The 15,153-nt window shown below is 33.2% G+C and overlaps 1 protein-coding gene and 1 long non-coding RNA gene across 8 annotated transcripts in view; one reads left to right on the top strand and one right to left on the bottom strand.

The window, feature by feature from the left end:
* The window catches only part of TAX1BP1 (Tax1 binding protein 1), an 86,235-nt gene that overhangs the window by 24,869 nt on the left and 46,213 nt on the right, over positions 1–15,153 (bottom strand). For 3 of the 7 annotated variants that reach the window (XM_032286679.1, XM_032286676.1, XM_032286674.1), the window contains exons 9-14: positions 12,371–12,595; positions 11,423–11,569; positions 10,237–10,363; positions 8,758–8,858; positions 4,932–5,057; positions 1,863–1,934 (exon numbers count right to left, since the gene is read on the bottom strand). In XM_032286679.1, the coding sequence (XP_032142570.1) occupies positions 1,863–1,934; positions 4,932–5,057; positions 8,758–8,858; positions 10,237–10,363; positions 11,423–11,569; positions 12,371–12,595 (798 nt within the window). The remainder of the gene's footprint in view (positions 1–1,862; positions 1,935–4,931; positions 5,058–8,757; positions 8,859–10,236; positions 10,364–11,422; positions 11,570–12,370; positions 12,596–15,153) is intronic. The other 4 variants (XM_032286680.1, XM_032286678.1, XM_032286677.1 and 1 more) reach the window with 2 other exon arrangements.
* Positions 368–7,316, top strand: LOC116557236. Its single transcript, XR_004271433.1, has 2 exons — positions 368–494; positions 7,192–7,316. It is a non-coding gene; the product is annotated as an uncharacterized LOC116557236 (long non-coding RNA).

The following is a 15,153-nucleotide window of genomic DNA, read 5'->3' on the forward strand; positions in this document are numbered from 1 at the left end:
ACTAAAACTACAAAAAATTAGCTGGGCATGGTGGCACGTGCCTGTAGTCCCAGCTACTCAGGAGGCTGAGGCAGGAGAATTGCCTGAACCCAGGAGGCGGAGGTTGCGGTGAGCCGAAATCGTGCCATTGCACTCCAGCCTGGGTAACAAGAGTGAAACCCTGCCCAAAAAAAAACGCCTCCTGAAAGAAAATTCTACACCTGCCACATTTTTTCACTGTTGTTAATGGTACATAATATTTTTTGCTGCTAAATACTTATGTGTGAATAAGTATAAGAAAATGATTGGTTATCAGTAGGCTGAGGACCTCACTTGTAACTGGCCTCTAAAATGGGAGCAGTCTTGTGGGACTGAGCCCTTAACCTGTGGGGTCTATGCTAACTCGTGGTAGTTAGTATCAGAATTGAACTGAATTTTAGAATACCAGTTTTGGCATCAGAAAACTATTGCTGGAACAACAACACACAGACATACATCAACAAGGACAAAGAAAGGTTTGTCCTTACAGTAGAATGCCAAAGGAGAAATGTGGAAAAAGTGGTAGGAATTGAAAAATCAGAATTTCATAACTATCACAGTAGCCCCATCCAATCTTGAGGTCAAACTTGCACTTAGAATGGCAGTTTTATGATGCATGATTTTGAAACATTGCTGGTCATTTAGAAAACTACTGGTTCAACGAGTTATGTGGATCTTCTAAATGCTGGCAAATTTTGCTATACAATTAAAAAAATACAGTCTAAATATTACACCCATCTCATTAGACATGTTTATAAACACTGGAAAGCATCAAAGTCACAGTGGAAGATACAAGTTTTTCAAAATTTTAGTTTTTGCTTAAAAACTTAAATATTATCAGTGGTAACAAATATTAACAACTGTTTTTCCTTGAAATAATAGGCTGATTTCATTTCACTTAGAGAAAATATTTGCCAAATACCCAAGTCTGAATATAGAAGTTGTTCTTTAAAGTAAAAATGGTGTTCCATAAAAAAAAAGACTAGTTCAACTCACAGCTCAATCACATGAGCACTTTACCTTTTATTAATCATCATACCTCATCCGGCAACAAAAGAACTTTAGGGGTACTTTTTGTTTCATCACACAGAATACTAAAAAGACATGTACCCACGGGTCAAGTGTAAATAAAATTAACAAATTTTTACTGTTTCAACATCTTCAGTGAGACTGGCTTTTTTTTCTCTACTGTGAGCACATGGTGGTGATGAATACAATAACTACTAATGCAGTTTGGTGCCACTGTCTTAATTCATACTAACACATAAGCAGTATTCCCACACTGCTTTCACACAGTGCAAATCTAACAGTGGAGAGAAAAATCTGTGTTATTATGAAAATTGTTTCTTTGCAGGCACTTGAAAGGGGATTGGGGACTACCACAAGGACCACAAACCACACTTTCAGAAATGCTGCATTATAGCATCTTTTATATTACAAATGTATTGCTCTATGTGAATTTGAGGTTATGCTGTAAGTCATTAAACTTCAAAAATGTTTCCTATTACAAAAGAAAACCAGATGAACAGTTTATGTAATTTTTATAAATTTCACTGTTTTTCTAATTTAAACATTGTAAAGCTTATTTGTTAAATAGAAATTAAGTAATAAAGACCAAACTAATAATTTTCAACACTTAAGCATTTTTCTTACATTCTAAATATTTTAAATATTATTTATCTAAAAGCACTTTTCACTGAGAGTCTTAACATCTATTTGTCTTTAGTCATTCAATTTTTTTTAAAGGCTCTTGTCACATAAACTATAAAATGTGTCTCTTCATAAAACTGTATTATTATTCAGTTTCATATGATATACATTTTTTAAACTACATTGCTCAATACCTTCTCCCTGGAGAGGTTTTCCAAATGTGAAGTCAGACCACTTATTTCTTTGTCTTTTTCTGCCAACTGCAGCTGAATAAAGAAAGAAATTATCATTATTTTTATCTTCTCCCTCCTTGCAACTTTGAGATCTGGTTTATACTGTTTTATGAAATTAATTCCTATTGCTAAATCCATTTATTTTCCTCAACTAATTCTTTAACTTCTCTGAATTGTCATTTATTGACCAACTTGCCTTATTCTTAAAACTATTCCTTGATTTATGTGAAATGCATGAATATTTTCATCATCCCATGCCCTTTCTTGTGTGCTTTTTCTTCCCAATTCAAATATGAGTACTCTCCAAAGTTTCTTCTTTGGCTTCTTCTCTCAATATCCTCTCTGAAAACTCACTTTCTTCCATAACTTCAAATACCATCCCCCTGGGAATAAATCACAAATATTAACTCATGTACCACTTTCTCTCTCCTAAGTTCCAAATCTGCCTTTTAAATTGATGGTTAATGTCCCAAGTCTACTTCCCTACTTCTGTTAACAGATCTCAATCTCAGAGCACATTGTGACTAAAGCTTAGAATCCATATTGGAATACTTTTCCCTTTTCCTCTTTCTCCAACCTCCAACACTTTCCGTCTCTAAATCATTCATTCATTCATTCATTCATTCATTCAGCAATCACCCACTGATCACCTATTATAGCTTAAGCATTAATCGATACGAATACAAATAAAACCATTCTTCAGTGGTTCTTCCCCCAAGATGTCTTTTACAGCTTTCTCTTGTAGATGCATATCCTGTTCAATGGCAGATGATCAGGGAAGGTACCCAAAAGGAGGTGGCCTTTATCAATTCATTCTAAGAATATTTCTACCTGATTTCCTCACCTTCAGACCCTTCCCAGCTATAAATCCTCTTCAGTGCTGCCAAATTATTTTCAAAAAGACTCACTGTGATTGAGTCTCTTTTCTCCTAGAAAATTCTTAATAGGAACTAGCAGCCAAATTCCTTTTAGGCCTTCCAAAACCTGGCTTCAAGCTATCATTCAAGCCCAGGCTACTCCATCACAAGACTGCTCACAGTTTGCAGACAATGCACTCCACCTCTGACCTCCAAACATGACTTAATGCTCTTCCATCTACAGTACTTAGAAAGCTGCTGCTTCCTTTCCCTAGGTCTGCTTCTCCTCCCCTCCCAGTTTGTTCTTTCAAAGGTCTAGTTACTCCATAATGTCTTCCTCTTAAATATTTGATTGGAAACAACTCTAAGGCAGTTAAACTTATCATTCATGTAGAGCCTTATCACATTTTGCCTTGTCTGGTCAGTGTTAGTCTGTGTCAAAACAGTACCAAATAGGGCAAAAGAAACTAAATAAAAAGCCAAACACATTTACCAGCTACATAATTTCAGATATGTTGTTTAATCTCAATGCTTACTTTTATCATTAATGAAATAAAATTATCTGTTTAGCTTCCCATGGTTTATAGATGATTACCTAGGGTGGTGTTAAAATGTTGTGCACACTACCATTGCAATTCTAGCAATCTACTAGATTATAAACTCCTTAAGCATAGCCCTGTGCCTTATATGATCACCCACAGGATAGCTAACACAGTACTTTATGTATAATAGGCTTCAACAAACATTTACTAAATCATTTTCCTATTCAACATGCAAAAAATTCTTTTCATATGAATTCATGATTCACACTTAATAATCAAGGAAGCTGCCAGTTACTGAAAAGAATATCCACAAGGATCCCAGAAACAATAACAAGCTAATGTATCTTAGCCTGTAATGTGCTACATCTCCAGCCCCTAAAAGAGAAAACTAAAGTAATTCTAATTTTAAAATTAGATCATAGATACAATTAGTTATGATATGGCAAATGTAAACCATTTAGAATTCCTGGTCCTTAGTTCAAAAAAAATGTAAATTATATCTATATACATATCTTATATTAAATTATACTAGGAAGAAACATATATTTGTACTTATTAAGTAGCTAGACAGCCTGTTAATTTTTTTCTCTAATATTCTTTTTTTTTTTTTTTTTTTTTTTTTGAGATGGAGTCTCACACTGTTGCCCAGGCTAGAGTGCAACGGCATGATCTAGCCTCACTGCAACCTCCACCTCTCAACTTCAAGCGATTCTCCTGCCTCATCCTCCCAAGTGGCTGGAATTACCAGTGCCTGCCCCATGCCCAGCAAATTTCTTGTATTTTTAGTAGAGATGGGGTTTCACTATGTTGACCAGGCTGGTCTTGAACTCCTGACCTCATGATCCGCCTGCCTCGGCCTCCCAAAATGCGGGGATTACAGGAGTGAGCTACCACACCCAGCCTTCTCTATCATTCTTATAGATATCATTTATCATTTGGGCTTGTCTGTTGCCTAAGATTATTTTAGCAAAAATAATTGTCATTAGTTAAGATAACATCACTTGCTTTTACAGTATTTCATTTATGATCACAGTCACATACTTTGGTGATAAATGTTAAAATTCTAGCCCAATTTTTAAAATTACTGATGGCATACTGTTGTACTCCAAAAAAAAGTCAAGACCCTAAAATAAACCTTTTTATTTATTTATTTTTATTTTTTAGAGACTGGTGATGGGGAGGTATCTCCCTATGTTGCCCAGGCTGATCTCAAACTCCTGGACTCAATCCTCCCAGCTTGGCCTCCCAAAGAGCTGGGATTATAGACGTGAGTCACCACACTCAGCCATCCTAAAATAATTTTACATACACATTTATGTTTGTTTCAAAATGAAAAGGAAGATAATGATCACTTTTCATCTTTAAAAATAAACACAATTAAAAGATGTAATTTTAATAGCCATCTGAATTCACAGAATTAAGGCCACCATAGCAACACAAATGGTACCCATTTTCTCAATTCATAGTTAATGAACAATATTTATGTAGCTAAACATATAGCACACTTTTATTTGTGGAAAAAACTCTCAATTATCCATATTTAAAATGTATATTAGATTGAATAAAATTATACATAACAGATTTTCAAAAGTTTATGCCTTAAGCTTACGTACAATGAGTACCAAACTTACTTTATAATTGTCCTGTACTTCAGCTAGTTCAAGTTTTACATTTTCAGCAATTTTTACTTGTTCTTTCCATTTCAGCTCCATTTTTGCAAGTTCATCAGCATATTTATTGCATTTTGTTTTCTCATCCTAAATGAAATTAGTATAATTACCAAAAGATTTTAAACCCATGTAGAGTGAAAATCTACACCAATGTACTTAAATATCGGCTGAATGTCTGTAATAACACTGTTCTAACAGCATAAAAACTGGAATAATCAAATGTCTGTCAATAGACAATTGGATAAATCATTTTCTATCCACACAATGAAATAGTATATATCTATAATCTTAAATAAGGCAGATGTACAAGTTGACAAGGAAAAATGTTAAGATGCATTAATTGAAAATAGCAAGTGACTAAAACAGAAAATATCCATTTTTGTTTATAAGTTGTTTTACACAGTTATAATACGATATACCTATGTGTGTTGTACACAAAATATAAATCACAATATTAATAGTTCTTATCTCTGGGGATGAGAATCATGGAGGTAATTTTCGATATCTCTATTCTTCATTTCTGGAACACTATAACATTTCACAATAAGTATATATTACTTTTGCAAAGGGAGGAAATAAAATCATATTTATACTGCTGTTGTTTCCATGCATTGATAAACTTCAGGATTTGCTGACCAAGATAATTTTTAGGTTAACTTCTTATTCATTGCTCTTCTCTACTACGCAGATTATCATAAAGGAGAAATTACAAATTGTGACAAAAAGATAATTAGGCCAATTCCATTTGGAACATTTTGTTCAATGTGAACACTTAAAGATATACTTTGAGCAATTCAATGGAAAGTCTTTTAAACAAATAATGCTAGGTCACCTGAATATCCATACCATACATTCCATATCTCATACCATACACAAAAAGTAACTCAAAATGATTCACAGACCTAAGCAAAAAAGCTAATTATAAAACTTCTAGAAGATAACCTAAGAGAAAATCTTTATATCCCTGGATTCGGCAAACGTTCCTTAGAAGGTAAAAAGCACAAAACATAAAAAACTGATAAACTGTACTATATCAAAATTAGAATTTTGCTTTTCTAAAAACATCATTAAAGAAATGAAAAGGCAAGCTACAGACTTGTAAAAAATATTAACCTTACATATATCAAACAAAAGACATATCCAGAATAAAAAACAAACTCAAGGTGAACAATCCAATGTTTAAACTACCAAAAAGATGTGACCACTCACACAAAAGATAAAGAGCAAATAAGCATAAGAAAAGATGCTCAACATCAAGTCATTATGGATATGCACATTAAAATCACAATGAGCTATCAGTACACACTCATTAGGGCTGGCTATGTAAAATGGTACAAACACCTTACAAAACAGTAACTTCTTTTCTGGTTTTCTTTTTTTTTTTTTGAGACAGAGTCTCATTCTGTCACCCAGGCTGGAGTGCAGTGGCATGATCTTGGTTCACTGCATCCTCCACCTCCTGGGTTCAAATGATTCTCCTGCCTCAGCCTCCAGTGTAGATGGGATTACAGGCATGCACCACCACACCGGGCTAATTTTTGTATTTTTAGTAGAGAAGGGGTTTCTTCAGGCTGATCACAAACTCCTGAACTCAAGTGACCCTCCCACCTCGGCCTTCCAAAGTGCTGGGATTACAGGTGTGAGCCACTGCACCCAGCCAGTAATTTCTTATAAATATTCACCTACCATATCACCCATACAATTCACTCCCAGATATTTACCCAAGAGAAACAAAAAAACTGTATATCCATAAAAAAACTTGTAAACACATGTTCATAAGCAGATTTGTACCAGCCAAAAAACAACCCCAAATGCCCATTGACTGGTGAATGAACAAATGATACAATAAAAGGAATAAATATAAGCAATAATATGAATATCTCAAAATAATCATGCTAAAAGAGGGCAGAAAAAAATACATATTACATGACTCCATTTTATAAAGTTGTATAAAAGGTAGGCTAGCTGATAGTGGCAGAAAGCAGGCCAAGGATTTCCTGGAGATAAGGATAGCGAACGAGATGTGATGCAAACAGGGACAAAAAAAATGTGGGTCAGCTGTGGTGGCTCACATCTGTAATTCCAGCACTTTGGGAGGTTAAAGCGGGCAGATTAGGAGGTCAGGAGTTAGAGACCTGCCTGGCTAACATGATGAAACCCTGTCTCTACTTAAAAAATACAAAAATTAGCTGGGAGTGGTGGGACTCGCCTGTAGTCCCAGCTACTCAGGAGGCTGAGGCAGGAGAATCTCTGGAACTCAGGAAGGAAAGCCGAGGTCACACCGCTGTACTCCAGCCTGGGAGACAGAGCAAGACTCTGTCTCAAAAAAAAAAAAAAAAAAAAAAATTGGGAGGGTGATGGCACTGTGGTAATAGTTTCACAACTGTGTATGTCAAAACTGATCCAACTGTATACTTCAAGTATGTCCAATTCAATGGATTTCAATTATACCTCAACACAGCTGTTAAAAAAAAAAAAAAAAAGCACTTTGAGGAAGGTTTTTGCTTGAACATTATTCTACCTTCCTTTCAATACTATTTATAAAAATTTTTAAATATTCATCCAGAATTGTTTCATCTTTAATGAAAATGTAGTTCAGTCTTACAACTACCCTGAACTCAAGAGTAAAACTGTTCTAATCAATCCTTCTACAGGTTTCTCTCAAGAAAAAAAAAAAAGTTCACTTTCAACTTTGATTAAAAAGTTTTGCTATTTATAAGCAACATAAAATATTTTAAATAATTACTATAATTAATTATAGTAACATTAAGCTAATATGTAAATTTTATTCTATAGCTCTAAAAAATGCCCCTCCCCAATGCACATAAAAACACACAAAATAAAAGCCCATTAATAAAACAAAAATGACGTACACAAACAAAAAACATTTTTTCCTCTCTAGTCCAAATTGATATAAATGAGAAGCATCTTCCCTTTTCCTTTAAATATTCCAGTAGTGAACACTACACCAAGAAGGCTGCAAACTAGAACAGTCAGAATGATGCTGTTTAAAATAATCAAAATAAACAACACCATAAGAGACAGTAACTCATTTGGTTAACATTCCCTTTTCAACAATGCAATTCTAGTCACTTTAAGATGTAAAAATCTTTGCTATTATAATAGTAATTTATTTTATGTATCACAAATTTTGGAGATGGAGTCTCACTCTGTTGCCTAGGCTGGAGTGCAGTGTGCAATCTCAGCTCACTGCAACCCCCACCTCCCAGGTTCAAGTGATTCTCCTGCCTCAGGAAACTGTAGCTGAAACTACAGGCAAGCTTCACCAAGCCCGGCTAATTTTTGTATTTTTAGCACAGACAGGGTTTCACCACGTGGCCAGACTGGTCTCGAACTCCTGACGTCAAGCAATCCACCCATGATGACCTCCCAAAATGCTGGGATTACAGACGTAAGCCACTGTACCTGGGCTATAAGAGTAAATTTTAAAAGAGTACTTCTCTTTATGAAGTTCAAATATTTTTCACTAATCTTTATGACAGATAATAATGTCTAACCTCAGTTAACTATTTGCCCATTCCCCAAATAAAAACATTTTATTAGGTGAAAAGAAAATAATGACTTTAAGTCTCATGATTTACACACATGCCTATGTGAACAGGTACACAAAACACCCACCTCATCATCCCAAAAGCCAAAGTGAAACTAAATAACAGTATATGGGGATGGAAAGGAACTCAAAGATACCAATCAATCAAAACAGTAAAGGTAAGCTAAGTCATTTACATTTGATAAATCTCTTTCATTTACAAGGGAGTTAACTTACCTGTAAGAGTTGTTTACATTTATTATACTTTTCTGTTTTGTCAGCAATTTCTTTGGCCATTTCACAGACTTGCCCCTTTGTTATTATGTCAAAATCTGTCTCTGGTATAAGAAGACAGAAAACAAGACTGTTACAAAGTATTTTGCCCCTGTTATCTGCCTGTTCAGAATAACTTAAATGTCAGTATATTGCGAAATATAATAAATGGAATACTGAAGGACAGAAATATCTATTCATATCCTATATATACAAAGAAGGATATATAAACTCTAGCTGAGAATTTTTACATGTGTGTTTGGACAGAACCAAGTTCATATTCAATAATAAAAGATTATTCTTTGATTTTTTTTTAATTTGCTAAAAAGAGTTTAAAAATAGCAAAAAAAAAAAAAAAAATTGTTCTCCTTATATAAATGAATAGACAGGATAAGTAGGAAAACCATACTCTGAGAATTCTCTTTCCCCTCTCTAAAAGCCAGGGTCTCACTATGTTGCCCAGGCTGGCCTCAAACTCTTGGGAGCAAGGATCCTCTTGCCACAGACTCCAGAGTATGTAGGAGTATAGGCATATGACACCACACCCAGCCAAGAACATATTTTAAATCATTCTTCTAGTCCTTCATTACCACTAGGTCTTTATTAAGTAAATACCCTATAACACCATTTTAAGTACTGCAGAGGATACATGAAAATAGAAAGCTCGATTCTGTCCTACAGGGGATAAACCTAATTAAGTATTTATTAGTCTAAGATGTTTACATTTAAAAAGACTTAAAACATCAATTACTCTACACACTAAACAAGAAAATATACTTTCTCTAGTATTTAATGTCATATTGTCAAATTTACATAAAGGTGAAAAAAATCAGGACAGATGAAAACCTAGTTAATCCAAATTTTCATGTTACTCATGTTTTTACTGTCTCTCTAATCTGTTCTATAACTTAATAAAGTAATAAAAACTTAATTAAAAACTTAATAAAAAGTTTAATAACACAAACTCATCAGCCAACAGGTACACTAATGAGGTAAGAGGTACCCTATTGATACAAAGCAGCCAAAAATTAATAAACATAAAAACATAAGAATAATAGGGGATTTTTTTTCCCCTGCAGAATTTAAAAATTAAAATGCCACATATAAAATGCTTCACAATTCCATAGATTTAATGGAACATAAAGTAAACATTCAATTCGTGGCTTTTGTCTTATGTAGCCCAAATGAGTATTCACAAGCACCAGCTCATTTTTAACATGTGTGAATAATCTCAAGAAGTTAACTACTAGTTTACATTCATATTTTATATATTAAAGTTTTGTACATTCACCACATGCATGACTCTATTTTACATTTATGCCCTTATTTTCCCTTTGCCTCAATTTCCTCACTCATCACATGAAGATTTTTATGAACATCCTGAAATTCTTACACATGAAAGAAAGCAGTATATCCTACACAAAAAGTCTAAATGATTTTTACCTGCAGAAGGTGATGATGGCTTTACATCTACAGTAGAGGCAGAAGTGGCTGGGTCTGTGTTTACTGAAGCATCATTTACTTTCTGCTGACTCACAATTTTCTTTGTGAAGACATTATTATTATTAGCCTATTCAAAACATTAATAAGTTGTTAAATGAGTCAATGAATTAGTTATATTTCCTTCTTGCAGCAACGATGTAAATATTATTTTTACATATTACTTTAGAAAATCCTAAGAAGTCTACAAGGCTGCTCTTGTTTTAAAAGCCAACAAAGACTAACATCATACACATCATTTTCCTGAAATGTTGAAAAAGAAATATATTTTGCTTTTTCTTATAAACTCATCAAAACAAGTCATTCAAAGAAATCCACTACAAAGTTATAATGTGCTCAAAAGGCCCCAAGCCAAATTTATACATGTGAGTGGGTCTTACTTAAAGTATTGTATTTTTTCACAAAAGCCTTCCTACTTTACTACATGTATTTCTTGTTTCTTTGCCACCTCTGATTTTAAAAAGTAGGACCAGGAAAGTATTATATGCATCATATAGTAAAAGAGAGCTATAGTATCACTTTCAACTTCAAGTTTTAAATATGTTTCTTCTACATTTCCAGGATTTCCTCAGATAGCAAGCCTGTATTTAAGTACAATTTAAGGACCCACATTGAAACATATATATCTCAAAACAAAAGAATTTTTTTTGCTGTATTACAAATCTACCTACCTATTCTCAAATGGAATACAAAAGAATTAGCTAATACTCTTTAATTCTTCCTAATCTAATAGATATGACTAGGAAGAACTTGCCAATGACAACTGAGAAACCATCTAAGACCCTAGGGATGATTAATGTTGAACTCCAGTGAGAATAAATGTCATTGTCATAAGAGTCAATAATATGTGTTGAATTTTAAGTGACAAAGATATTCACCAAGAACTTAAGAGGGAAATGATGTAGAAAAAAGGACTCTCTCTCTCCTGCCCCCGTTTCCTTTGTTAGCTGTCCGTAAATTAAAACTCCACATTTTTTTAAAAGAAGAATTATTACAATATTAAGCCAATGACTTGAAATCAAGCAGAGATAAATCATATTTAAAAGATTGACATTTAGATTATAAATTTGATTTTCAAACAAAAAGACTAACAAAATATTTTACTATGTGTAAATTTAATTATACTTACTGATTGATCTGAAAGTTTGTTTATTTGTTTTTGGAGTCTTTGGCATTCCTTAAATTTTTCTTTATAATGGTCTGCAGCCATCTGAAGACGGAGTTTCAGATCTTCAACTTCTCTTCTTAGTTCGTGTTCCAGTGTATCAGTCTTGTCCTAAGAAAGAAACAAACATTCTAAGAAAAAAAATCAAAATCTGATACCTCCTCCTAATGTTAATAGTAACCCCAACTTCATTCTTACTTTTTTCCTTCTTTTTAAGACAGGGTCTTGCTCTATCACCCAGGCTGAAACACAGTGGCCCAATTATGGCTCACTGCAGCCTTGACCTCCCAGCTCAAGCAATCCTCTTGACTCAGCCTCCTGAGTAGCTGGGACTACAGGAACACATCACTACACCTGGCAAATTTTTAAAATTTTTTGTAGAGATGGGGTCTCACTACGTTGCCCGGGCTGGTCTTGAACTCCTAAGCTCAAGCGATCTTCCCACCTCAGCCTCCCAAAGTGCTGAGATTACAGGTGTGAGCCACTGCCCTGGCCACTTTTTTCTTTATTTTGGGATTTTGGCTACAGAGCAACATAGGGTCTTCTTAAGTCCAGTTTTACATTTTTAAGACTAAGCTTCACTTAAAAAACTAGGAAAAAATGGTTAACTCTCTTAACCATAATACTGTTTTATATAGCTAGTAAGAAATTCCAAACAAAGCAATAATATCTGACATCAGTATATTTAATTAATAGGGCAGCTTTCACCAACCATTAAGAATTTTGCTCAAAGAAGTTTTTCTTACAGCATACATTAACAGCAAGCCAAGAAGTTACAATAACTAAACAAAAGGAATGAAAATTTAAAATTCTCTGATCAGAAATCTGACTTATTTTAACACAATTTACTCTTTTGTGAGATTACAGTATTTTTTAAAATTAAAATGCAAATTCAGAATTAACTTGCTTTACCTGATCTTTTTTCATAGCATTTAGTTTAAGTTCTGCCACTGCATCAGCTAACTGCTTTTTCACTTTCTCGTTTTCCAAGCGTGCAGTATGCAAGTCTGCCATTGTTCTGTCTCGGACATTGACAGCATCACTAAGTTCCTTAGCCAGAAAGACAACTTCTTGCCGAGTTGCCTGAACTTGTTCTTCTGCTTTACGAAGTTGCTCCTTTAAAAAAAAAGTATCTTCCTGAAGAAAGCAGACAAATACATTTGTAATTCAACCATTCAAGTAAAAAACAGAAGCAGAAACAATTTTTACACATATTTCAACAGAGCCAACATTTTAGATATTGGTTTTTCTACTCATGACTTACAGAGTGTAGGCCTACAAAAAACTTAAGAAGTAACTTTGTTTTAGGTTCCCTCTATAACACTGTGTACTCAGTTTCACTGCTACTGCTTTATACAGAGGGAGCTAAAGTACAGGGAGTCAGGCAACACAACCAGTGCTTAAGGACCTGCCCAAACTGAGGCTCAAACAAGAGATCACATCCCGCAGAATCTCTCCGGCTAGAAATACTGACTCTCATTTTGTATGACAACCAGTAAAAATAATTCGAAAAGCTTCTTTGCAACACCGAAAATTTTGGTTAAAAGATGTTTCCTACTTTCTGCCCTAAAAGACATCCCATATAATATAAATCTATTTCATATTATTATAAAAGCACAGAACAGATTTAGACCTTAGTTCTAAAAATACTGATATACAAATAGTAAAGATGAGGCATTGGGAAAATAAAAAGTAATTCATGCTGCTTGACAAACCTAAAAGTATCTTTAAAAAGCTTAAAATTGCCATGATGAAATTATTTCCTTTAATATTAATGTTTAAATATTATAACATTTAAACATTATAAACACAATAAATTCAGTGTATTCAACTTCCTGTTTTTAATCTTTGTACTAAAAATAATGTAAAATCAGGAAAAAAATGCAACTCAATAGTGGTTTCTAAATTGTTAGCCCCTTAGAAGGAAATGTAAATGATGATTTTATGCAGTGTTGGCATGGACAAAATCTTCAGAGGCATAACACTAATAGATCTACCTATACAAATATTGTCAACTTCTACATGTCAAAGGAGAAGAAAGAGATCTAGAAGAAAATTACACATAATATATTCAAGAAAGGTATAATAATACTTGATACAAATAACTGTGCTAATCAATAAGAAAAGGAGAAACAAAACAAAAAACAGCAAAAGTCATGAACATACAAAATTTTTTAAAAAAATAAATGTGATTATGCAGTAAAAAATTCAACTCACCAGTAATCAAATAGATAAGTTAAAATAAATGCCATTCATCTTTCAAACTAACAAAGATTAAAAAACAGTGACACTCCAATATTTAGATGGGTTTAAAGAAACCAGCACATTCACAAACAGCTGGGCTTATATAAACTCTAACTGGCATCTTTTCTCATCAGATGTTTACAACATTCATTAGTACCTTAAAAATTCTCACAGCTTTTGATCTAGCAATTTTATTTCCATAAGTTTCTAAGAAAATTATCAAATGGTATAGACATCGGTTTACCTTTACAAGAATTTAATAAAAGACTAAAATAATGACAAATTATTAAGAACCTAAAATGTTTATCAATATGAGAATTTATGATAAACTATGATATGCCACCTCCATATAATGAAAGTCTGTACAGCCATTACAAACAATATATATCTCATATACTCTTGATGGGAATAAAAAAATCAATAGAACCTTTTTTGAAAGTAAGAATCAAAATTTAAATACTCGTTGATCCAGTAATTCCACTTGAAACAATTTATCTAGATTATAAATGTGCCTACATATTGCTATAAGGATGTTTACTGCAGGGTGTTTATACAAGCTAATAATGGTAAACAATCAAAAAACAATTATATACTACATAGTTGTTAAATGAAGAAGAGAAGGAATACTAGGCAGCTGTTATGGTGAATGAAAAAGACTGACATTTGTATCATAGTGCAAGATATCCATTTATAAATTTTTTAAAAAAGGAAAAAAGTTTCAGAACACCCTATGTATTCTAATTGCTGTTAAAATATAAATATATATGTATATTCATAAATTCAATAGTGACTTATCTGATAAGGGGTGAGGGTTACATTTTACTTTGTATCTCATGCACTGTTTAAATTTTTTATACCCATAGCCTCACACTACTTTTACAATCTTTTAAAAAGCTTTAGCAACTAGTAGTCATTTTTCTCAGGTACTTCCACAACTGTTTTTCCTCCCAGAAGTATTGCTTAAATAGGAAAAAGATGGTTAGAGAAATTTTTAGCATCTTATTAAATAACAAATAATCAAATACACTTCTCATGTTTGTATTTGCAATCTGTTACAAGTAACAAGGATTAATCATTAATTCTAAATGTCACGCACTTCTGACATTTTAGGTGTTACATTAACTATGTCTGAGTATATTTAATAGCAAATTACTGAAAACAACATCATAATAATGAATTACTCAAGGTAAATTTATATAATGGAATATTATGTGGCCATTTTTTTTCAAATTAGGAAGATCTCTATGAACTGATATGGAACAACTGGCAACCTATTTAATTCAGTGAGAAAAAGCAAGGTGCAAAACAGTATTTACAGTAGTGCCACCTTTTTTAAGAAAGAAGACGATAAAGAAATATGTGTGTATATGTACACATGCATATATAAGCTCATTTTTACGAAAAGAAACTAGAAGAATAAACGAGAAACTAATGAAAATATTTACATATCA

Source organism: Sapajus apella, unplaced genomic scaffold (genome assembly GCF_009761245.1).
Source record: "Sapajus apella isolate SASKATOON/1434 unplaced genomic scaffold, GSC_monkey_1.0 scaffold19, whole genome shotgun sequence".
Taxonomy (NCBI): Eukaryota; Metazoa; Chordata; class Mammalia; order Primates; family Cebidae; genus Sapajus; species Sapajus apella.